The 25980-nt window shown below is 42.6% G+C and overlaps 1 protein-coding gene and 1 pseudogene across 1 annotated transcript; both read left to right on the top strand.

Annotated features, from left to right (window-relative positions):
* The first annotated feature begins 8077 nt into the window (after positions 1-8077).
* LOC119789390 lies at positions 8078-10768 on the top strand (annotated as a pseudogene).
* Positions 10769-20665: 9897 nt separating this feature from the next.
* Positions 20666-25365, top strand: LOC119789389 (interferon-induced protein 44-like). The gene is made up of 6 exons (XM_038294257.1): positions 20666-20676; positions 21569-21764; positions 21935-22093; positions 22197-22368; positions 24680-24780; positions 24953-25365. The coding sequence occupies exons 1-6, from the start codon at positions 20666-20668 to the stop codon at positions 25127-25129; spliced, it is 816 nt and encodes a 271-aa protein (XP_038150185.1). The 3' UTR covers positions 25130-25365.
* The last annotated feature ends 615 nt before the right edge of the window (positions 25366-25980 follow it).

Genomic DNA, 25980 nt, shown 5'->3' with positions numbered 1-25980 from the left:
AGGACATATCTTCAATTCGGCCACAAAATTAACTAAAAAAGAGAATGATCTTTTCATCTACAAGAACATTTTAAGATAAATAAATTAGATTTGATAACATTGAAAGTTTTTTTAAGAGCTTTTCTTGTGGAAAACCTGATCCGGCTCAACCTCACCCAGACTCTACCTCCAGAGGCCCCTGGTTAAATTGAGTCTGAGACCCCTGTTCTAATCCTTCCTTCATATTTTTCTCCTCTTTGAGTTGACGCATATAGCGTTAACTACAACTAGGGGGCGCTGTAATGGTTGTTTTCATAAACAGGGACAGTGAGACTAACCTGCAATTCATAAACGACTACAAACCAACAGCTGATGATCAGCAGCAGTTCAGGATCCTTCTCCATGGACTAGTTGGAGCTGGAAAATACAGTTTCATCTGTTCAGTCTTGAGTGTCTTGGAGGGCTGAGTCCGTGTCAGGGCTACTGTATGTAACACTGGGCAGGACATCTTCAACAAAGAGGTAAACAAAAATATTTCTCTCTAATTAGTATCAGAGAAAGATTATCATTGTTTCCTCTTTTATTTATTTATTTATTAAATGATTAGTTCACACAATTATTGAATTATATAGTTTAAGCAACTTTTTTAATTTTCACATAATCTGTTTTGCTACCTTTTACTTTTTTTTTAATATTTCCTGAATGTAACATGTTTATTCTGGAAAGAGGAGAGAAACTAGAGTAACAGGTTTGCACAAAGCAACAGGGTTAAAAGAACAGATTATAATTCATTGTATATTATGACATGACTGGGACAAAGAACTGGGACAATAGTCAGCACCCCCCCTTGGACATTTTATGCAAAACATTACCTATTATCACTCATGTGCAACATTCTTCTCTCTCACTTGCCCACTACTGTGTAGCCTGTGTTATTTATTCTTATTTATAAGGTCAGTACAATTCTACGGAGCCCCCTGGATGTCAGGGTAAAAAAAAAAAAAAGCCGGTGGAAATCCGTGGCCACGGATTGATAAACTGACCGCACGGTTTTCGGATGCGTGCGCTCTCGGTTTATTAATTCGTGCCCGCGGATTGAGAAACTGTGCTCTTGGTTTATTGATCCGTGCGCTAGGATCAATAAAATGTGTGCCCTGCTTTGCATTCCGTGCGCACACAGCTGCTCCGTAACCTTCAGAGCTCAATGCAAGTTCAAGCTCTAAAGCATGCTCCTTAAAGCATCGCACTGCTCTAAGTCTATGTGTTTATATATATATATATATATATATATATATATATATATATATATATATATATATATATATATATATGTAAGACTTTGTACTTATCTGATTAAGTCACCTGTGTCAAAGGAATCAGTGACTATGAATCTTTACAATTAAATAGCGCATCTCAGAAACTAGGTTCAACTCAGGAGGAGCAAGGGAAACAATGTGTTGAACAAAACACATTTATTACACATTTTGACAATAATGAAACAGAACAAAAATAGTCAATGTTTTCTTTTAGTAGTCCTAAGTCTAGTCAGTCAAGTTCAAAAGTTTTTTTTCCTTTCATTTGTTTTCAGTTCAGTTCAGTTTTCAGATCTGAGTGTTATGTGGTAGCTACCCGGGTAGTGTTAATATTCAATTCAATTCAATTCAGTTTATTTATATAGCGCCAAATTCACAACACATGTCATCTCAAGGCACTTTACAGTTCAATCAGATCATACAGTCAAATTGATACAAAGTTTTCTATCTAAGGAAAACCAGTTGATTGCATTGACTCATTGACTCAAATACAATCCCTCACACTAAGCATGCTTGTAGCGACAGTGGAGAGGAAAAACTCCCTTTTAACAGGAAGAAACCTCCAGCAGAACCAGGCTCAGTGTGAGCGGCCATCTGCCAAGGCCGACTGGGGTTCAAGGAGACAGAAGCAGAGATACAAAAAGCAGCTGTAAAAGGCGGCCCCGTCCAGGAAACACACAGCCAGGCAGACGAGCTCCAAGGCAGCTCCCATGCCAGAGGATGAAGAGAGCACATCCACCCAGCCACGGCCAGAGAAACAGGACCACACTGGAAGACAGGCCGATCTCCAACATCTACAAACAAGGGTGTTGATGGAAGCAGCACAGCTGATGTTTCTTTCCTGGATGACGTCACAGCCAAACAGGAACAGACGAGGCAAAGCTACTCTGAGGAAAAGCAGAGAGAGCAGAAGGTTAGAGATTGAACAAACAGATTCTGCAGAATAGGAGAACAGAGAGAGAATGAAGCAGAATGATGAAATGGGGGTCCCTATGTCCTCCAAAAGTCTACGCCTATAGCAGCATAACTATAGAGAGAGAGCTCAGGATAACCTGAGCCACCCTAACTATAAGCTTTATCAAAAAGGAAAGTTTTAAGCCTAGTCTTAAAAGTAGACAGAGTGTCTGCCTCACGGACTAAAACTGGTAGTTGGTTCCACAGGAGAGGAGCCTGATAACTAAAAGATCTGCCTCCCATTCTACTTTTAGAAATTCTAGGAACCACTAGTAAACCTGCAGATTGAGAGCGAAGTGCTCTGTTAGGAACATAAGGAACAATCAGATCTCTGATATAAGATGGAGCTTGGCCATTTAAGGCTTTATATGTGAGAAGGAGGATTTTAAATTCTATTCTTGATTTAGCAGGAAGCCAATGAAGAGAAGCCAGGATAGGAGAGATATGATCTCTCTTTTTAATTTTCATCAGAACTCTGGCTGCAGCATTTTGGATCAGCTGAAGGCTTTTAACTACAATTTGTGGACTTCCTGATAGTAAAGAATTACAATAGTCCAGCCTTGAAGTAACAAATGCATGGACTAGTTTCTCAGCATCACCCCTGGACAGGAGATTTCTAATTTTTGCAATGTTCCTCAGATGAAAGAAGGAAATTCTAGAAACCTCTTTGATCTGGGATTTAAATGAAATATGTGCAATCCCACCGAACAAGTGGAACAGAAGAAGGTTCTTCTTTGACGTATAGTGGACACAGTGTCAATCTGCTCTTCTGGATCCTGGCTCGCCGGTCTCTCAACACACAAAAAAAACAACCGGAGATTCCCATCAAGAAAATAAATAAATGTAATATCAAAAATAAAGTTCTTCCGGGTCCGGGTACACGGGAATCAAAAATCAACCATAGATGGAAACTAATTCTTGAAAAATATTGAAAATAACACAGAGTTTTGTCAATAAAATGACCACAAAACGATTTTCCAGTTTCTTCTTCTGGTTATTCTAGCCTTTTTCTCTGCAGCATATCAATATAGTTTTAGACTACTTGAAACCATTTACCGCCACCTATCGGCAATGTGGTGTATTACAGGCTATAATTCATATTTGTTAAATTAACATGGGTTACATATATATGTATATATATATATATATATATATATATATATATATATATATATATATATATATATATATATATATATATATATATATATATATATATATATATATATATATATATATATATATATATATATATATATATATATATATATATATATATATATATACAGGTGCTGGTCATAAAATTAGAATATCATGAAAAAGTAGATTGATTTCAGTAATTCCATTTAAAAAGTGAAACTTGTATATTATATTCATACATTACATACAAACTCATATATTTCAGATGTTTATTTTGTTTAATTTTGATGATTACAAATGACAACAAATGAAAATCTCAAATTCATCATATCAGAAAATTAGAATATTACTGAAGACCAATAAAAACAAAGGATTTATAGAAATGTTGGCCAACTGAAAAGTATGAACATGAAAAGTATGAGCATGTACAGCACTCAGTATTTAGTTGGGCCTCCTTTGGCCTGTATTACTGCAGCAATGCGGCGTGGCATGGAGTCGATCAGTCTGTGGCACTGCTCAGGTGTTATGATAGCCCAGGTTGCTCTAATAGTGGCTTTTAGCTCTTCTGAATTGTTGGGTCTGGTGTATTGCATCTTCTTCTTCACAATACCCCATAGATTTTCTATGGGGTTAAGGTCAGGAGAGTTTGCTGGCCAATTAAGAACAGGGATACCATGGTCCTTCAACCAGGTACTGGTAGCTTTGGCACTGTGTGCAGGTGCCAAGTCCTGTTGGAAAATGAAATCTGCATCTCCAAAAAGTTGGTCAGCTGCAGGAAGCATGAAGTGCTCTAAAACTTCCTGGTATGTGGCTGCGTTGACCCTGGACCTCAGAAAACACAATGGACCAACACCAGCAGATGACATGGCACCCCAAACCATCACTGACTGTGGAAACTTTACACTGGACTTCAAGCAACGTGGATGAAGTGCCTCTCTTCTTTTCCTCCAGACTCTGGGACCTTGATTTCCAAAGGAAATGCAAAATTTACTTTCATCAGAGAACATGACTTTGGACCACTCACCAGCAGTCCAGTCCTGTTTCTCTTTAGCCCAGGCAAGACGCTTCTGACGCTGTCTGTGGTTCAAGAGTGGCTTGACACAAGGAATGCGACAGCAGAAACCCATGTCTTTCATACGTCTGTGTGTGGTGGTTCTTGAAGCACTCACTCCAGCTGCAGTCCACTCTTTGTGAATCTCCCCCACATTTTTGAATGGGTTTTGTTTCACAATCCTCTCCAGGGTGCGGTTATCTCTCTTGCTTGTACACTTTTTTCGACCACATCTTTTCCTTCCCTTCGCCTCTCTATTAATGTGCTTGGACACTGAGCTCTGTGAACAGCCAGCCTCTTTAGCGATGACCTTTTGTGTCTTGCCCTCCTTGTGCAAGGTGTCGATGGTCGTCTTTTGGACAACTGTCAAGTCAGCAGTCTTCCCCATGATTGTGTAGCCTATAGAACTAGACTGAAAGACCATTTAAAGGCTTTTGCAGGTGGTTTGAGTTAATTAGCTGATTAGAGTGTGGCACCAGGGGCCATCAATTTTGAACCTTTTCACAATATTCTAATTTTCTGATATGATGAATTTGAGATTTTCATTTGTTGTCATTTGTAATCATCAAAATTAAACAAAATAAACATCTGAAATATATGAGTTTGTATGTAATGTATGAATATAATATACAAGTTTCACTTTTTAAATGGAATTACTGAAATCGATCTACTTTTTCATGATATTCTAATTTTATGACCAGCACCTGTATATATATATATATATATATATATATATATATATATATATATATATATATATATATATATATATATATATATATGTGCGCAAAGAATGCAAAGCAGAGCACACAGTTTATTGATCCTAGCACACGGATCAATAAACCAAGAGCACAGTTTCTTAATCTGCGCATACGTATTGGAAAACCGTGCGCTCAGTTTATCAGTCCGGCTTTTTTGTTGTTGTTTTTTTTGTTTTTACCCTGACACCCACCCTCCGTAAATTTCTGCAGTACAGGGGCAATAATCCAAGTCAACTATTGTGGAGTCATTCCCTTAGCTCCCTACTGTGCAGATATTTTTATATCTAAGGGAAACATATTCCAGGACATTACAACTTTTGCTTTTCTGTGCTATTTACAGTCTTTTTATATTTTCTGTTGTATTTATACCTTTATGGGCATCTTGCTTTAACTCTTTCTACTCCACCTAAGCTACTGAAACAAGAATTTCCCTGAAGGAGTAATCCCAAGGGATAAATGAAGTTGAGTCTAAGAATAATCCTATCCATCCATCCATCCATCCATCCATCCATCCATCCATCCATTTTCCTCCGCTTATCCGGGGTCGGGTCGCGGGGAGGGCAGCTTAAGAAGGGAGGCCCAGACTTCCCTCTCCCCAGCCACTTCTTCTAGCCCCTTAGGAGGAACCCCAAGGCGTTCCCAGGCCAGCCAAGAAACATAGTCTCCCTCCAGCGTGTCCTGGGTCTTCCCCGGAGCCTCCCCCCGGTGGGACGTGCCCGGAACACCTCATCAGAGTGGCGTCCATGAGGCATCCTAACCAGATGCCCGAGCCTCCTCAACTGGCTCCTCTCGATGTGGAGGAGCAGCGGCTCTACTCCGAGTCCCTCCCGGTTGACCGGGCTTCTCACCCTATCTCTAAGGGAGAGCCCAGACACACTACGGAGGAAACCCATTTCGGCCGCTTGTATCCGCGATCTCGTTCTTTCGGTCATGGCCCAGAGTTCATGACCATAGATGAGGGTAGGAACGTAGATCGACCGGTAAATCGAGAGCTTTGCTTTTTGACTCAGCTCTCTCTTCACCACGACGGAGCGGTACAGCGCCCGCTTCACGGCAGATGCTGCGCCAATCCGCCTGTCGATCTCCCGCTCCCTTCTTCCCTCATTCGTGAACAATATCCCGGGATGCTTAAACTCCTCTACTTGGGGCAGGACACCCCCCCTGACCCGGAGAAGGCACTCTACTCTTTTCCGGCTCAAGACCATGGCCTCGGATTTGGAGGCACTGATCCCCATCCTGGCCGCTTCACACTCGGCTTTGAACCGATCCAGCGAGAGCTGCAGATCACGACCTGATGAAGCCAATAGGACCACATCATTTGCAAAAAGCAGAGACGCAATCCTAAGGCTACCAAAACAGATCCCCTCAACACCTAGAAATTCTGTCCATGAAGGTAATGAACCGAATCGGTGACAAAGGGCAGCCCTGGCGGAGTCCAACTCTCACTGGAAACGAGCCCGACTTAATGCCGGCAATGCGGACCAGACTCTAACACCGGTCATACAGGGACCTGACAGCCTGTATCAAAGGGCCCGGCACCCCGCACTCCTGGAAATACCCCCGCAGGGCCCCCCGAGGGACATAAAGTCCACAAAGCACATGTAGACTGGTTGGGCGAACTCCCATGCACCCGCCAGGACCCTGCTGAGGGTGTAGAGCTGGTCCAGCGTTCCACGACCAGGACGAAAACCACATTGCTCTTCCTGAATCCGAGGTTCGACTATCCGACGGACCTTCCTCTCCAGCACCCCCGAATAGACCTTGCCGGGGAGGCTTAAGAGTGTGACTCCCCTGTAATTGGAGCACACCCTCCGGTCCCCCTTTTTAAATAGGGGGACCACCACCCCAGCGTGCCAATCCAGGGGGACTGCCCCCGATGTCCATGCAATGTTGTAGAATCGCGTCAGCCAAAACAACCCTACAACATCCAGGACCTTGAGGAACTCCGGGCGGATCTCATCCACCCCCAGGGCCCTGCTACCAAGGAGCTTTTTAACCACCTCGGCGACCTCGCCCACAGAGATTGGAGAGCCCAGTCCAGAATCCCCAGGCCCAGCTTCCTCAATGGAAGGCATGTTGGTGGGATTGAGGAGGTCATCGAAGTATTCCGCCCACCGACCCACAACGTCCCGAGTCGAGGTCAGCAGCACACCATCCCCACTATAAACAGTGTTGGTGCTGCACCGATTCCCCCTCCTGAGACGCCGGATGGTGGACCAGAATCACTTCAGAGCCATATGGAAGTCTTTCTCCATGGCCTCTCCAAACTCCTCCCACACCCGAGTTTTTGCCTCAGCACCCACCCGAGCCGCATGCCGCTTTGCCCGCCGTTACCCATCAACTGATTCCGGAGTCTCACAGGCCAAAAAGGCCCAATAGGCCTCCTTTTTCAACCAGACAGCATCCCTCACCGGAGGTGTCCACCTACGGGTTCGAGGGTTACCGCCACAACAGGCACCAACAACCTTGCAGCCGCATCTTAGATAAGCCGTCTCGACAATGGAGGAATGGAACATGGTCCACTCGGACTCAATGTCCCCCATCTCCCCCGGGACGTGTTCGAAGTTTTGCCGAAGATGGGAGTTAAAGCACTGCCTAACAGGGGACTCCGCCAGACGTTCCCAGCAGACCCTCACAACAAGTATGGGCCTGCCAGGTCTGACCGGCATCCTCCCCCACCAACGGAGCCAACTCACCACCAGGTTGTGGTCAGTGGAAAGCTCCGCACCTCTCTTCACCCGAGTGTCCAAGACATACGGCCGCAAGTCAGATGAAACGATGACAAAGTCGATCATCGAACTGTGGCCTAGGGTGTCCTGGTGCCAAGTGCACATATGGACACCCTTATGCTTGAACATGGTGCTTGTTATGGACAATCCATGACGAGCGCAGAAGTTCAACAACAGAACAGCGCTCGAGTTCAGGTCAGGTGGGTTATTCCTCCCAACCACGCCCCTCCAGGTCTCACTGTCATTGCCCACGTGAGCATTGAAGTCTCAAGAAACAATGTGCAATGTGTGGTGGGTGAAGCCACCCACCACAAATTGCACCCGACCCCTATGGCCCCTCATACGGGTGGTGGGCTCATGTAAGGGGGGACCCATGTTTCCTCTTCGGGCTGAGCCCTGCCGGGCCCCATGGGTAAAAGCCCGGCCACCAGGCGCTCGCCATCGTTCCCCCCCTCCAGGCCTGGCTCCAGAGTGGGGCCCCGGTGACCCGCGTTCGGGCGAGGGAACGTCGAATCCAAATATTGTACTCATCATAGGGGTCTTCGGGCTGAGCTTTGTCTGGTTCCTCACCTAGGACCTCTCTGCCTTGGGTGGCCCTACCAGGTGCACAAAGCCCCAGACAGCATAGCTCCCAGGATCATTGGGACACTCAAACCTCTCCACCACGATAAGGTGGCAGCCCAAGGAGAGGAAGAATCATCCTAATGTTGTATAAATTATATACTATTATATCTTTCTTCTAAAATAATAAACAGGATAGCTCGTATAAAACACTGCACATGTAAAAAGTGCAGTCTAGAACTTTTAAAAAATATAGTGGAGACATTTAAGATTTTTCAGTATTTTTCCCAAAAACCACCATGAAATAAATGGTTACATTTATTAAACAGGCTGCACAGTGACGCAATAGGTATTACTGCTGCCTTGCAGCAAGAAGGTTCTGGGTTCAATTCCTGGCCCGGGGTCTTTCTGCATGGAGTTTGCATGTTGTCCATGAGCATGCATGGGTTCTCTCCGGGTCCAAATACATGACTGTTAGGTTAACTGGCTTCTCTAAATAAGGTGTGAACCAATGGTATGTCTCAGTGTTGCCCTGCAACAGCCTGGCGACCTGTCCAAGGTCTCTCGCCCATTGACAGCTGGAGATGGATGTATTAAACATTAATGTAACCCTGTTACACTCATCAACTCATCTACTGTTACACTCACCTACTTGATTTTGTTCACAAGTACATTTTTTCTGTTTTAGCTGGTTTACTATCTGACTGATACAAAATGTAGCGAGTAAAACGAAAGACAAAAATAGGACTATAGTAATGTGGATTATTATGATAACATGAGTAACAGATGCTGTTGCTTTGAGTGACACACTCCAGTTTCTCTTAAAGTATTTAGAAAATATAAAAAATAGAAGTGATGACCTAACCTAGGCTAATGTAAATGATCTGAGCAATAGTTTGGACGATATATTTTCTTTCAGGTCCTGTATCTGACTTTTTTTTCATTTTTTCCTGATGGCTTAAAAGTTTTAAGTAACAGGATTATGCCAAGAATATAGTTTTAGAGCATAATTGATATTGTTTGTTCGAAATTTGTAGGTAGAGACACTAAGTGTCCTCCAATTCTGGAATGTATTCACATCATGTTCTCCCACTTTAACCTGGAATACACATTTCTAAGTATACAGAAAATATACATTTAACATAGAATAACCTGATTAAATGAAAAAGCTAAAGTTTAAAATTTCTGTGTTTCATTTTTGATCTTTATTTTTTCTTTTATAACAGTACAAAAGCTACAGCATCAAAAAAGGAAACCAGGGAATAGTGTATCCGATTGTACTAAATGACATGATGGATCTGGAAAGCGGCAATCGGGGACAGAGAAGAGTCTATATGAAAGACGTGGAAATGGCTCTGAAAGGACACATCATGGATGGTTACACAGTAAGATTTCTGCTGCAGCTTTTAAAGTGGAAAAAACAGCCAACAAAGTGTTATTGATGTGTTCATAATTCATTCATTTTTTTTTTATTTAGTTAAACTCTGGAAAATGTTTGTCTAAAACTGATCAGTTCTACAACGAGACTCCAACTGTCAATGACCAAGTCCATGTCCTGGTTTCTGTCATTGATGTCAACACCATAACTCTAATGGCATAAAGCACTATAGAGACATTTCAGAGCATCAGAGATGACGCCACTGACCAGGGTGAGACAAAACTTTATTCCAAAGAAGAAAAACACTTGTTAGTTGTTTAACTCTCAACATAGCAACTGATGAATGAAAAAAGTTATAATTTTGTCACATCAAAGTACAGAACCTTAGTTTTATGGTAGTAATACAGTATGTAAGTGTCTCTCTTTGTTTCATCTCTACAGGGATTCCTAATGTGATCCTTCTCACCAAAATTGATGAACTCTGTTCTGAGACCCAGAAAGATGTAAAAAATGTCTGCAGGAGCCGGCTAATAAAACAAAAGGTAAATAATATTTTGTCCCACATTCTCAGTGAGTGTTCGAATCTTTGTTTGTAACCTTTCACTAATTTTCTTCTTCCTAACTGAGTGTTGCTACTTTTAATAACAGCTTTTGCATTTTATCTGCAGGTTGAGGAAACCAGCAAAATATCGGGAATCCCAGAGAACTGCATCTTCCCTGTAAAAAACTACCGTACAGAGAGAAGTTTGGACAAAGATATGAATGCTCTGCTCCTGAACAGCCTGAGATGCATCATTGAGATTGGAGAAGAACACCTGACCAATAAGAGGATGTAAATCTAACAAGCTATGTCATAGTGTTAAAAGCATCACAACTTTAGCACGTTTCATCTAATATTTTCACTGAATAAATCCAAACTGTTTTTTCTTTAACAAGCATTTTAGTTTAATTCATTTTATTTGTATAGCACCAGTTCACATCACATGTCATCTCAAGGTGTGGAGACATTACAGTCAGAGTGGTTGAAAGTTTCTTTCAAGGAAAACCAGTTGATTGTATCCAGTGATAGACTTGCATGACACGCTCCCCCTGGCTGAGCTTGCGGCGATGATCTTCGCTTGCATTTTTTTGATCAACTAAGTCAAAAATTCCTCACACCTCATTATTTGCTTTACTTTTTTGTGGTTTATTTATATGCCTGTATATTTATTGAGTATATGTTAGTTTTTGCATTTATTTTTAATATTGTCAGAGTTTGATCTCCATGAAGCATGTTTAGTGAAGATAAAATAAAGAAACTACAAGCAAAGTGTTTGCGCCAAATGTCTGATGAAACTGTCATGATGGGATCCTAAAATTTGCCCACTTGCAGAACACCACTCAGAGGCAGGGTAAAAGTTAACCAGTTTATTGACGTATGCAACCAGAGAGACAAACACTAAACCCAGTGGGACAAACAAGTGGGAATTCTCAACGGGAGGGAAATCCTGCTGTCTGGTGAAGCGGAACCGGAAAGTCTAGAGGCGAGGTTACAGTGATGAGTTCATGGTCCGTAGGGAAAAGGGTACTTGGCAGATGAACGGTAGTAATGACTTACATTGGTTGATCCTTGGGTCCAGTTTGTGGGGGTATTGACCAGTGGTGGTTGAACTCGTTGGAGGGCGGACATGGCAGACAAGATGGGTCCTGTGGAGCAACGGAGCGGACTGTCACAGGGTTTTCCAGAGGGTGGCTAGATCGGAACCTGGTGAAGGTTTCCCCTTGCTCAGTGTGACTCGAATATTTCATTCCAAGGGGGTAGAAGGACCAGGCTTATCCAGCGGATCAGGAGGATATCCTACCGGTGAACAAAAGGAGACAAAGGCAAAGGCTTAGACTCAGAGAGACAAGGCTCAGAGGTTCGACTCAGCCATCACAGTAAGGCTAGAGTACCCAATACTGGCAAACACTCTGGCGCCGAGGTGGTGACATTCCGCTGCTCTTATACTCCTCTGGTAATGACCCAACAAGCCGCAGGTGAGGAGGAAAAAACCCGGAAGCCGCCCTCCAAGCCAAAAGGGTGAATAGGCACCACCTGGAGGTGGAGGGAGAGACAAAAAGAAAACACAAAAACAAACCCCACAAACAGAACCCTAACAGAAACTAAGGCACAAATTGTCTCAATAAAAAAGATTAAAATCAGAACAGGACAACAAATGCAGAGGAGCCAAGATGCTTACTTTGCATTGTTAAGAAAACCAGAAGAATATTTCAAGATTGATTAATGATTAGGTTTTTCTAAAGAATAAAATTAAAAAAACAACTCTCTAAATGTTTCAGCCATTATCATACATTTCTATACCTCCAGAGGCTGCCTTCTAAAGTGTAATGAATTCAGTCTACAGAACAGATTTCTCCTAAATGATGTAATCATAAAAATTGAAAGTGAAAGTAACCTGGATGCAGAGGGGATAAATGATTCAGCAGCATCTCAGTCGTGCACTGACCAGCAGTTCTGTTTCTCACTCAGAGGGCTGCACCGCAAAGCTACATCGTTTTTCTTTTCTTTTACTTTCTTGTGTCTCAGTTCTCTTGAGAAAGAAGCATTATACGTCATCACATATTATCTCTGATTGTGGTAGTTTTTATATTAAACTGTAATTTTTAAGGTAGATTTTTTATTTCATTCAGATTGTCTATCTGTCTATTGTCTACATTTTAATGAAATTAATTACTTTTTTGTGTTTAGTTTATCAATGTAATTATTATTCGATTTGATTGAAAAATACTTAATTAATCCCAAAGGGAAATTAATTGTAACAGTAACTCATTGGTTATTTTTTAAACAGGTTCTGTAGGTGTTGATAGCTGTATTATTGGATTCACTGAAATGGTTTAATTTAAAATGTTAAAGTTAGATTAGAGTTAACTGAAAACTGATACACGCCTTTTTAATGCTATAAATAAACATTTGATAGTATTACTTCTTTAATTGACAGTTCAATGGGGTGGGGGGGGGTTATTTTATGGGCCTCACCACGGTCGGCCTCCTCCATCCCCTCTCGCATCTAGACATTGAGGGTTCAGGGTTTTCGACGGGGGGGGGGTGCGCTGACACCATCTATCTCCCGGAGGGGGGGTGGACTGTGCTGGACACCCCCTCTTGGTACTCCGAGTTTTAATTACATCTGAGAGCAACACGCATCAACACAACATTTGAGCGGGCGCAGGGAGGATCGGGGTCTTCTCACACCCCTGTTCTCCAGCTGCCACCCAGAGTCTGGGGCCTGGAGGAAGAGTGAGCCACCTGGTCCGTGGTTTTGGCTAGGGCCGGCTGCGGGGCCTAGGTAGCCTGCCGGTGGCGGGGCTGTCGCCTCTGCTCTCCCCAAAGAAGGTTGGAAGGAGGGGCATGTATTTTATTATTATTATTTTTTTTATTATTTATTTATTCATTTATTTCTTTCTCTGTGGTGCAAGTGTGGGCAATAGGGAGGGAAGGCATGATTGAGATTGTGAGTGTTTTTTTTTCTCTCCCAGGTTGGGGTCTCAACTGCACCCTCTCCCAAATACATCTCAAGTCTCCACTAACTGCGGAGCCCATTCCCCCCGTCCTGCTCTCCCTCCGCTGGCTGGCGTCGGGGCTCGCCGGTGCACTGGTGGAGCTCGGGGTCTGGGGGTGGATACCCAGGTGGCTGCTGGCTCATTCCTGGCGGCCTCTCCGCTGGCACCGGGCGGCCAGGGCTTTGCTGGGGCTCCTGTCTGGGAGTCGGACGCCCCTGGGGCCTCAGATACCTGGGGCCTGGGACTGGACTCACTTCGGGGTAGGGCTGGGTGTTGTTCAGGGATTTTCGGTGCCGGTGCCTTCGCTTCGATGCCGGGTCCTGGGCGATGCTTTTTCCGATGCCGGTTCTGTGGTATCGGTTCGGGGGTGGGCTGTGGAGCTGCACGGCATGGTGAGGTGCAGGTCTTGGGTCTCGTTTTGGGCTCTGGTTTTTCCACTTGCATTTCTCCTCTTAAATAGTGGAATTTTTATTTGTTTTTATTAAATTGATTAATTAATTATTTGTTTTTTTTTTGTTTTTTTTTTGGGGGGGATTGGCATGTCTGTTTTCTCGGGGGCGGGCGGGCGGGCCCGTTGGGTGGGGGTCCTGCTGGCGGCGCGCCGCTGGTGTGTGATGGTCTGGGCGGCTCCGGCGGGGGTGGTGTTGGGGGGCTGGTGTGGATGGGCTGGCTGCGCTGATTGGGTTTTCGGGTGGGTTTTCACATTTAGAGGCATGGTGGAGCTGCTTTGTTCCCGCTGATTGCGGCGTGTGTGGCTGCGGGGTGGGTAGGGGGATTGGCTCTGGCTCCTGGCGCTGGACTCAGTGCTCTGGGGGGTGCGCCTCTTCAGCTCTCCACAACCAATATTAAGTATTTTTTCTATGGATAAACTTTACATGCACAAGTTCACCCTCACAAACAATTACAGGTGATTGGCTCCAGGTACTCAGAGATTCACTTCCAAACAGAAACCCCACATTCATATCTTCAGGTAACACAGAGTACATGTCAGACTTAATAATATTACTTTAGCGATAGTTTAAAGGTGTTGCTTTATTGTATATCTCGTACCATGTCTTTCGGTTGTGCTGTTCTTTTTTCATCTCGTTACAGGTGATGAAGCAGACTGAAAATGTTTTGTCATTGTCTCCTTTCTATCTCTTCTTTCTTTCATCTTTTCTCTCTCTTTTTTTGTTTTATTTCCTTTTTTCCCCCGTCTTCTGTTTTTCTGCTCTATTTACATTGTAGTGTCCATATAAACTGTAAAACTCCCTGCATAATTATAATAAAGCAATTTATATGCATGAAACAAGTGGAGCAATATGGTCATTGCCATACTGCTACACTTGTGAAAGTAAAATCTGTTGGGCTCTTTTTGGCATCAAGACAATTATTCTTATTGCCACATTGTCAGAAAGGACACTGTAAAAAAGAAACACAAAAAAACCCAGAAAATAAAACAAAAAGAAATACATTTTCCAGCCTTCTAAGTTGTAATAACCCCAGTGGGACATGTTGGGATCCTGAGGCTTGCCCACCAGAGGGCGCCGAGGATCCCTTCCTAGGGGTTTGTGTTACTATGGGGCCAAAATGGTAGCTTTAATATTTGCAAATGTGTGTGGAGAGTTGTGTGTCTGTATCTTGATTTGTGTGTGTGCAGTGGGATTTGAAAATGTGTAAATAAATCTGTAAATGTGTGAGGAGATTTGTGTGTCTGTACAACAATCTGCAAATGTGTAAAACTACTTGTGTGTAATCTGTTTTGCAAATGTGTAAAAAATCCACAAATCTGTATTCAGATCCACAAATGTGTACTGAGACTTGCAAATGTGTAGATCAATCTGTAAGCACACACAGAGACACTAGTGTCTGAAGTATTTTCGCTTCAAGACCCAGAAATACAGACAAATCATTGGTTACAAGTCAAGCGGTTTTTCGGTTGGCTCTCTTTACACACGTGATTTTTGCTACTCAGGATTCACACCAGTATCACATTTTTAACTTTTTACTCAGAACCAGTACCCATTCCTGAATCTCTGACTTCTGAGCCCGTTAGCATTCTAGAATCTTTAGAGTCAGAACCCGGAAGTAATTCTGTATTGCCAGCATCGGACCCAGTTAGCGTATCTGCCTCCTTAGTCTCAGAACCCCAGACAGTCAGAGCTCCCTACATTCAGGAATCAGACCTTTGGAGTTTTTTTTTATGGGGATAGGGATGATCTCTTCCCCTTCATGCCTCCCCATTTCTCTCTCTGCCAGCCAGATCAAGCGTCAGCACCCGTTAATGAACCTGTAAACCCAGCTCCTAAGATCCTCCGGCGTAAGAGATGGCGTCGCCGTGAGCCCGCTCTGAGCCGTCTAGAGACCCCTGAGTCAGCTCTGAGCCGTCTAGAGACCCCTGAGCCTGCTCTGTGCCGTCCAGAGACCCCTGAGCCTGCTCTGTGCCGTCCAGAGACCCCTGAGCCTGCTCTGTGCCATCCAGAGACCCCTGAGTATATATTTAAAAGGGCTTCAGAGTTCGGAGTTGGTGGAAATACGCCTCCAAGAGCCTCTCAGCAGGCGCTCCAAACCGCCAAGAGCCCTCTGCGGGCGCTTCAAGCCACCTCGGAGACTGAACCTGTGCCGCCGTGGGCGGTTTCTTCCATGCTGGATCCGGAGCCGCAATCGGCGGGCTCCTCTGTTCCTGATCCGGAGCCGCAATCGGCGGGCTCCTCTGTTCCTGATCCGGGGCTGCAGTCGGCGGGCTCCCCTGTTCCTGATCCGGAGCCGCAATCGGCGGGCTCCTCTGTTCCTGATCTGGAACCACAGTCTGCGGTTCCCTCTGTTCCTGATCCGGAGCCACAGTCGGTGGTCTCTTCTGTTCCTGATTCGGAGCCGCAGTTGGTGGTCTCTTCTGTTCCTGATTCGGAGCCGCAGTCTGTGGTCTCTTCTGTTCCTGATTCGGAGCCGCAGTCGGTGGTCTCTTCTGTTCCTGATTCAGAGCCGCAGTCGGCGGTCTCTTCTGTTCCTGATCCGGAGCCGCAGTCGGTGGTCTCCTCTGTTCCTGATCCGGAGCCGCAGTTGGCTGCCCTGTCTGAGCCTGTTCCTGAGCCGCAGTCAGCGGCCCCTTCTGAACCTGTTCCTGAACCGCAGTGGACGGCCCCCTCAGAGCCTGTTCCTGAACCGCAGTCGATGGTTACCTCTGAGCCTGTTCCTGAAACGCAGTCGGCAGCCCCCTCAGAGCCTGTTCCTGAACCGCAGTCGGCGGTCACCTCTGGGCCTGTTCCTGAACCGCAGTCGGCGGTCACCTCTGGGCCTGTTCCTGAATCGCAGTTGGCGGTCACTTCTGGGCCTGTTCCTGAGCCGCAGTCGGCGGTCCCTGTTCCAGAGCCGCAGTCCGCGGCCCCCTCTGAGACTGTTGCTGAGTCGCTGAAGAGGGGACGGCGTTTCCCTTGGGGCTACCTGCTGAAATTGGGGCGTCGTCCTCCTCCTAAACTTCTGCAGCGGCGGAGGTGTCTTCCTCCTACGAAGATTCAGCAGCGACGGAGATGTCATTCTCCTATAACCCTCCTACGTCCCCTGACCCACGGCCGGACTCCTGAATGTCTGCTTTGCCTCCTGTCCAACGGCCGGCCTACTGAGCGTCTGCCACGTCTCCGGCCCTGCAGCCGGCCCCCGGAACGTCGGCCATGCCTTCGGCCCCTCGGCCAGCCACCTGAGACTCTGCCTCGCCGCCGGCCCCACGGCCGGCCTCCTGAGACTGTGCCTCACCTCCGGCCCCACGGCCGGTCTCCTGAGACTCTGTTTGGCCTCCGGCCCCATGGCCGGCCTCCAGAGACTCTACCTCTAGAGACTTTCTTGCCCTCCTTGCCTGTTTCCCCCTCCGCCCACCCTGGGTGGGTTGTTTTTTGTTATGGACTCTGTTTTTTCTTGCCCTCCTTGCCTGGTGCCCCCTCCGCCCACCCTGGGTGGGTTGTTTTTTTGTTTTTGTCATGGACTGTTCTGAGGGCGTCTGGAATCCGCCCTTGAGGGGGGGGCTCTGTTGGGATCCTGAGGTTTGCCCACCAGAGGGCGCTGAGGATCCCTTCCTAGGGGGTTGTTTTACTTTTGGGATCTGGGGTTCAGTCTATCTTTTCTCCACCAGAGGGCGTATTGGATCTCCTGAGGCTGAAGCTGACTTCACCAGCTGTTCCTTATCTGCTCATCAGGAGACCAGTATTTAAGTGGGCTGAGGACCACACTACAGTGCCAGAGTGTTTAGTCAGTTATGGTACAGCAAACCCTGAGCCAAACTGCCTGTCTTGTCTCCTGACCTCTTGACCTGAACCTGATCCTGATCTCTCTTCTCTGCTTCCCAGGTTGAACCTGTCTGTAACCAGAAACCCTGAAGAGTTCCTCTGTTGGAAATCTGTCTGTCTGATCTCAGAAGAACCCTGGAGAACCAAACCTGCCAAAGATCTGTCAACCTGCTCCCTGAAGAATCTAGAAGGAAAACTCAAACATAGGCGGATCTACTGGGGTGGCATAGGGTGGCAAATGCCACCCTAAATGACAGCCTTGCCACCCCTGCTGCCACCCCAGTTGGCGGTAGGGGTGGCGAGGCTTATAAATTATGGATAATTTGAGAATTACGACCGATAATTTCCAATGTCGGACTGCAGTGAATGCAGCACGAGATGACGCGAGAGCGACTGAGACTGATTGTTTTGAAAACCGAATGGGGCAAAGCGAGGGAGCCAGTGGTCATGGGGAGAGGAGACACGGGATGAAACAGGTAAAAACTGATTAACTATCTATCGAGAAATGAAATCATAATGAAAGCACAATGTTGCTAGCATAGCTGCAATGCTGATTTTGAGATGATAAAAATCAGGTTGCAGAACGTTATTTCTCTATCCATGATGTTAGTTAGGCCTGACGTTTCAGGCTCATAAAGACATATTTGCGGTCAACTATGACAGAAAAGAGACGATCAAGTTTGGTTGAACTCAAATCAAAACGCACAAAGGCATTGGATCTAAATAAAGTTGTGAAGCGTTTTGCTGAGCAACATGGAAATCACTGCATTCAGCTGTTATAGTCATGTTAACTTTATGTTCTGCTCTCTGCTGAGCCTTTACAGAGCTGCTACATTTTGTTTTGGCACCTGAGAAAATCTGATATTTCCTTTAATAAAACCAAAAGTGTTAAAAGTTAAAAATGTGATACTGGTGTGAATCCTGCTTAATATGAAGCAGTGTTGTTGTTTCTTTTTTGTATATATAATATGAAACTATCCAGAAATGACCTGTATGAACCTACTCACAAGCAAAATGTATTTTTATGTTGCTTCTTTTCAGATTTGTGGAGATTTTGATGTAACATACAGAACCCACCTTTTTGTTGATTTGTTGATACAGCAGTATGGAGGACCAACTCTGCCATATTTAAAAATAAATACAGAAATAAATAAATGCTTAATAAATAAATAAGCATACAATTAATTGCCACCAAAATACAAACAACAAATAAATGTCAGTAGAAATTAAATTATACAGCTAGTCATAAAGGTATATAACTCTTTTAATTGGCTTCTTTATTTCTGTGCCTTTTTAATATTTACCTTATTTATTTTTTGTCATTAATTATCTTCAACTTCATTTTTTAATTACTTATATTTTTAAGTATTTATTTATGTGCATGTTATCATATTTTTGTCTGTTTTATTCTTCCTTTGTATTTTTTTTACCCTAGTTATTTCTTCGCCGCTATTTCTTTCTGCCTGCCCTTTTAACGTTTCTGCCTGCCATTATAATATAATTTCTAATTACATTTATTTGTTGATTGTATTTTTGGTGGCAATTAATTGTATGCTTATTTATTTATTGAGCATTTATTTATTTCTGTATTTATTTTTAAATATGGCAGAGTCCTCCATATACAGCTCTATCTACAGCATATTTACATGCATGAAATGTCCCTTTCATGTTGCCTTAACTGCTGTATGTCAAGTTTCTGAGGAGCAAATGGGGTGAATGTGTGTTCAGAGTAAACATTACATGGATGTCCAGTACCTTGTTCGGGTGCCTTGACCCATTTATTTCTACTGTGTAGTTCTGCTCACTGTAGTCCAGCTCAGTCCATTGATCTCTGATGGGTTAGGTTTTCTTTCTATAGTTTTTTCTTGTGCAAATGCTACAAAGCTGCCTCTCTGACAGTCAATCTCACATATCTGCGACTCAGCCCCTGTGTCTTACCTTAATACCTTTCCTGTCATAAGGCCCCTCTAGAAGTAGTGTTATCATTCTTCTATCTCCTATTAAGTGAGATCACATTGTACGATGTATTATTAATATGAACTGTTTCACATGAAACACTAATACTGTACATACTATTCTCACCAAAACTGTGATAACTGTGATTAAATTCAGTGTAAACAAATGCCATATGTTGCCACCCCTAAAATATTCCTGCCCCCCTCTTGCCACCCCATAAATATTTTTCTAGATCCGCTCCTGAACTCAAACCTGGTAATCTGCAAGCCCTTAACCAAGCTCAGCCTCCACCAAGCCCCCAGCCTGCCGACAGCCTCTGAACCCTCCTTTTCCCCCCTCTACCGCTCTGCTCTATCTCCAGAACTGTAAACCCAGTCGTGACCAGCCCTGGACCTGATTACCCCCCTGTCCTGTTATTATGTTCATTTATTAATTAAACCTTTGAACTTTTCCCCAGTCTCTGTGTTTGTTCTGCATTTGGGCTAGTAACCAAAACCCAAACATGAGAGGACAGGATTTCTCCTAAATCACGTGACTATGGAAAGTGAAAGTAATGTGATTCAAGAGGTTATAATGAGCCATGCACTTGATTTCTGCTTTTCAATGGTATCAGGGAGTGGACTCTGAGTCGTGAAAGTAAGTCGCTTTTTTACTTTCAGTTTTATGTCTCGGTGTGCTTGACTAAATTTTTATACATTCTCATCTATTATCAGAGTGACTGTGGAGGTTTCATTTTAAAAGGCAACTTTTGAGATATGTTTGGTGATTCAGTCCGTCCAATTTTGAAGTGATAAGTTTAAAGCAAATAAATTATTTTTATTGTTGGTTTCTCAATTATTTTTAATATACAATGCTAAAATTAGATTAGACTGACCTAAGATCTTTTTGTATTTCAGTTATGGGAAATTTCTTTTCTTCCTCTCCTCCTCCTCCTCCTCCTCCTCCTACATGTAAGTTGGATTTGAAACTGATATCTATTCATTGCTGTAGGTGATATATATTCTAATAATTCTTAATTTAACAGTTCTTGATGAACCATGGCGAGACATGGACTGGGGGTGAGTGTCTATGCACAGTGTATCCTCATTATGAGTTCGTATGAAATCGTACGAAAAGTTATGCACCGTAATTTCGTACGTTTTGGACGTTTTTTTCGTCGTATGTGCATGCGCATCTGACGCACCATTCAAGAACATAGAATTTAAAAAACAATTAGCCCTAACCCTGACCCTACCCCTAAGATATAAAACAGCAAGCAACGTAGTTAGAGACATTAAGAAGTGATTATTGCACTGTTTTCCCCAGTTTTACGTTCGTCCGCGGATCTGTTTTTTTTTCTGTCTGCCAGCGCATGCGCACTGATCGGGTTTTTTGAGGAAAAACGTCCAAAATAGTGTGCATAACTTTTCGTACAATTTCATACGAACTGATAATGAGAACATGTTGCTATGCAGCACTAAATGTACGATAACAACTGTCTCATAATGGAATAGTTTTATGTCATGTCTCTCTGTTTCCTCTCCTCTTACCCTCTAACCTTCTCCATGTTCTCACAAAGTAATCAAGCCTTTCAATTAGGGACTACTGTTGAGTCAATGCATTAAGACTTAATTACATCTATGGGGCTGTGACGGAGGCTGTTGCTGCCTGAAGGTGTTAATGCCTCAGGGTTTTTTCACAGATCTATTTCCTGGAGCAATCACTCTTTAAATAACACTTCTTGTTGTAAACAAATGTCAAACATGACTTAAAATGTAACATTTTTTTTAAGTTAAGCAGAGAAATAGTACACTCTGAAAGCTTGGGACTCATGCCGTGGCTAAAGTTGAAAAAAACTATGATTAATGGAGAAGTATACTGTTTTATTATATTTAAATACCAAGTATTTTAGGGTTAAAAAGGTAAAGATTATTTCTAACGAGACAATGTGATGTTTGTTTTCCTGAGCAGAAACAGAGAAACTGATCTGCAATTTATAGACAACTACAGACCAACAGCTGATGGTCAACAGCAGTTCAGGATCCTTCTCCACGGACCAATAGGAGCTGGAAAATCCAGTTTCATCAACTCTGTCACCAGCGTATTGACGGGAAAAATTAGTGTTAGGGCTGATGCCGCTAGCAGTCAGACAAGCCATACTAAGAAGGTAAACAGAGGGTATTTCTTGTAATTCTGATTTTATGTTTATGATGTGATGATTGATCTGCATTTAGCCTAAAGGATATTTGTAAATTGACAACATGTTCTTCCACTTTTACCTTGATACAAAACATCATAATTCTTTTATTTTGAATGTTTGTCTTTTTTGGTTAACAGTACACAACCTACAGCATTGAAAAAGGAGACCAGGGACAGATGTATCCGTTCGTGCTGAATGACATGTCGGGTCTGGAGAGTGCTGATAGGAGAGTAAGAAGAGTCCATGTGAAAGACGTAAAAAAGGCCATGAAGGGATGCATCAAGGATGGCTACATTGTAAGGGTTCTTATGCAACTGTCAAAGATTCAGGGGAAATAGAGACAATACAGCTTTGGGTATTTTTATTGTTTTGACAGTTTGTCTACTTCCCTGTTTTCAGTTTAACCCTCAGAGCAGTTTATCCAAAGATGATCGGTTCTACAATAAGAAGCCAAATGTAAACGACAAAGTCCACATAGTGGTTACTGTCATTGATGCCCAAACAGCAAGTATAATACCAGACAATACTGTGGAGATAATTCAGGAAATCAGAGATGAAGCCGCTGACCTTGGTGAGAAAACACATCATTCCAACATACAATTAGGCAGAGATGGGAATAACGAAGTACAAATACTTCGTTACTGTACTCAAGTAGATTTTTCTGATATTTTCACTTTACTTTACTACTTATTTTTATGGCGACTTTTTACTTCTACTCCTTACATTTTTACACAAATATCTGTACTTTCTACTCCTTACATTTTTAAAAATTGGCTCGTTACTTTAGTTTTGAATCATTTCAATGGAGTTACCGTTATTATTTTTCACGTCATCAATACTGTGAAAACAGAGCCGTTTTCCCCCTCTGTTCCCAAAGTGTAGCCGCTGTCTATCACACACAGCGTCACATCCTTCACTACATTTCCCAGCATGCACCACAGACCGGCCGTCATGGCGGCGGCAGTTCCAAACAATTCACTCGGAAATTTACACTAGTTCCAAAAATTACAACGTCACCTTTCATTCAACACTTTACTTACTCACCAGCGTAGCAAACTCTGAAGGTACCCACTGCGACAGCTTTAATATACATTCCCAGTCAAATTACACATTCTCTTCCCTTAGTCCGTCAGCATACTGGTCCGTGTGGAAACACGTACCGCATCGGAGCCAGTCTCTTATCCATTGTCCCAGGGCATTGGAAAAGACTATTAGGGGGCAGGGGTGTTAAGTGGGATTTCAATGTATGTAATAATTGTTTGCATGGTAATAAGTAGGTGAAATGGTAATGTTAGTATAGTTAAATTATTTCATAAATATGTATGTTTTTGTATGAAAGATGCTATTGTCTGTATTTATTTTTCTACAATGTTAACTGTGCTTTATTGGGGATTTGCCTTCCTGTTTAGTTGGGCTGTCCCAATTGGCTGATTATTGGTGGGTCTATTTAACGGGCACACTCCCAATGGCTTAGGAGGGCTGCTTGGAGAGACTGGTTGGAGAAACTGCTTTTGAAGGTCTGCTTAGAGAGACTATATTTAAAGTCAGCTTGCTGTGAGGCTGTCAGTGATTGCCATTGCCTGCAATGGCCGGTTTTGTTTTCTTTATTTGAAAGTAGTTTGTTTGTTTGTTTTTTTTTTGTCTTCACCGTTGCACCAGTAAATAAACCGCTACACGCTTTTGAACTGGAATTTTGTTGTCCGCTGGTTCTTACCACCTTTTTGCAAGTCATCTGCTTACTCCTCCTCTGACGTGAGATGGGAGCTGGCGAGCCGTTTTCTCACAAATACCAAATTCAATCTAATTGGATGGGAATCTACGTTGCATTTGACGCACCACTACAAGATGAATCGACAGATTCGGCGGTATTCATTCGCGGCAAATCATTGCAGCTTGGTGGCGGTGGCGTTAGCATAGTAGCATGGACGACGAGATGATTGAAAATGAACACAACGGAGATCTAGTCCTATTGGCAGACATCCATTTAAAATGTAGGCAACGGCATGAAAAAAGTGGTTTCTACTTTTACTTTTATACTTTAAGTAAATTTACAAGCCTGTACTTTGTTACTTTTACTTGAGTAAAGAAGTTTAATCAGTACTTCCACTTTTACCAGAGTATTTTTTAACACAAGTATCTGTACTTTTACTCAAGTACGGAAAGTGAGTACTTTTGCCATCTCTGCAATTAGGGTTGTCAAAAGTATCAATACTCAAAAAAGTATTGATACTAAAACGTTGTATCCAGATATATATATACTCGTTTTTAAAAGTATCTATACAGTGCCACCACCAGTGGCACCTAAGCAGTCATTCATCTAAAGTGCAGAATAGAGGACAAAGCACTTTCAGAACACTGTGTGATTGAATAATTCTACGCACTTTTCAGTTTCAGACTTTTTTTTTGTAACAGGTGCAGCTGCTGAGAATTATTTTTGTTTCTTAAACGGTTTGGCTAGTGTCATTATTATGTGTGCAAAGCATAGCCAAGTAATGAAAACTTAATTTTATAAGTTTTTTTTTATAAAGCTTGCTTAATATTGTGCACAGCATACAACCTCAAAATATTGTTCTTATTGTTTATTGTATTTATTTATTGTATTTTATTTATTAATTAAAATATTTCTGTAGAATTTTGGAGTCTTTGATTTTATCCTTGTGGTATCGAAAATGGTATTGAGTATCAAATATTTTCCTTAGTATCGGTATCAAGTTGAAACGTTTAGTAGCATGACAACCCTACATACAATAAAAATCCCTTAGGTTGTTTATTTTAGTAGAATGACCTTAAAAGACAACATGCTGTAACATCTGCATAATGTCTACATTGACAAAGCTTTACTTTGAGTAACAGCGAAAATGACGTCTGTTTCCTCTCTGCAGGGATTCCTCATATGGTAATTTTTGCCAAAACTGACAAAGCCTGTCCAGAAATTAAGAAAGATCTAGCAAAAATGTTCTGCAGCAGGATACTGCATGAGCAGGTAAAGGTTTCGAATAAACTGTATGAAAATGACAAATATTTAGGCCAACCTGGGTTGACTAAAAGGGCTTGCTGACACAGAAAAAGTCATGTTGAACAGACTTCCTTCAAGTACAGTATGATAAGCAAAAAGAATTCTCACTTTATCTGTAATTATTTTTGACAACCTGCAGATTCAGAAGTTCAGCAAACTGGTGGGATTCCCAGAGAACTGCATCTTCCCTATTAAGAACTACCATTCAGAGACTACTTTGAAAAATGACATTGATGCTCTGCTCCTGAAAACCCTGAGACGCATCATCGAGATTGCAGAAGAACAACTGAAAAATAAAAACAGGACCCAAACCTAACCAGCTTTATTAAAGTCATAACATTAGCAGCTTTCCTACTGACTACAGTAGATCTAGACTTCAGCCATAATATGTTTGACATGTTCAGCTCTGTTAAGAAAAAACATTTTACTCTTTGCTCAAACTGTCTGTAATTGTTTTGTGTAACAATATGTAGAATCCTCCGCAGCCTTTCTGCAAGGTTTAAATTAGTGAGGGGCAAACTTTATCTATCCAGATCAGGTATGGGCATTATGTCATCTGGTTCTCTTTTTTTTTTTTTTGCAAAGAAAATAAAGTGCTGGCTGAGTGAAATCCATCAATATCTTTTTTTTAAACTGGACTGCATAGTTTAATACCTTTTTTTCCACTACATGCAATTTATTTTTAAAAGATCTTCTCAAGACCCTATATGATTTTTAGCAAAGCCAGAAAATTTGTCAATAATAATAAAAAAAGTTAAAGAATGAAAAAAAGAAAACACAACTCATCTGGGTCTCACTAAATAATTTTGCCCATTTTAGACTGGGTGTAAGGTGTAATAATTCCAGTCTGCAGATAACGTGATTTCTCCTAAATTATACAACAAGGAAAGTGAAAGTAATGTGGTTCAAGATTTTGCAGATCTGCTTGCCAACAGTATCAGGGAGTGGACTCTGAATCGTAAAAGAAAGTCACTTTTTTACTTTCAGTTCTATGTCTCGGTTTGAAAACATTTAATTTTCATAATTATCATCTATTGTAAGAGTGATTGTTGAGGTTTTATTTTAAACAACAACTTTTGAGATATGTTTGATGGTGATTCAGGTTGTCCAATAATTTTAAATTGATCCTTTTAAAGGTGTCTATATAGGGTGTGTGAGGGCTCCCTT

This window comes from Cyprinodon tularosa, unplaced genomic scaffold (genome assembly GCF_016077235.1).
Source record: "Cyprinodon tularosa strain WSP-4 unplaced genomic scaffold, ASM1607723v1 ctg338, whole genome shotgun sequence".
Taxonomy (NCBI): Eukaryota; Metazoa; Chordata; class Actinopteri; order Cyprinodontiformes; family Cyprinodontidae; genus Cyprinodon; species Cyprinodon tularosa.
The sequence above is the reverse complement of the archived record's forward strand: the minus strand, read 5'-3'. Positions and strand labels throughout refer to the sequence as shown.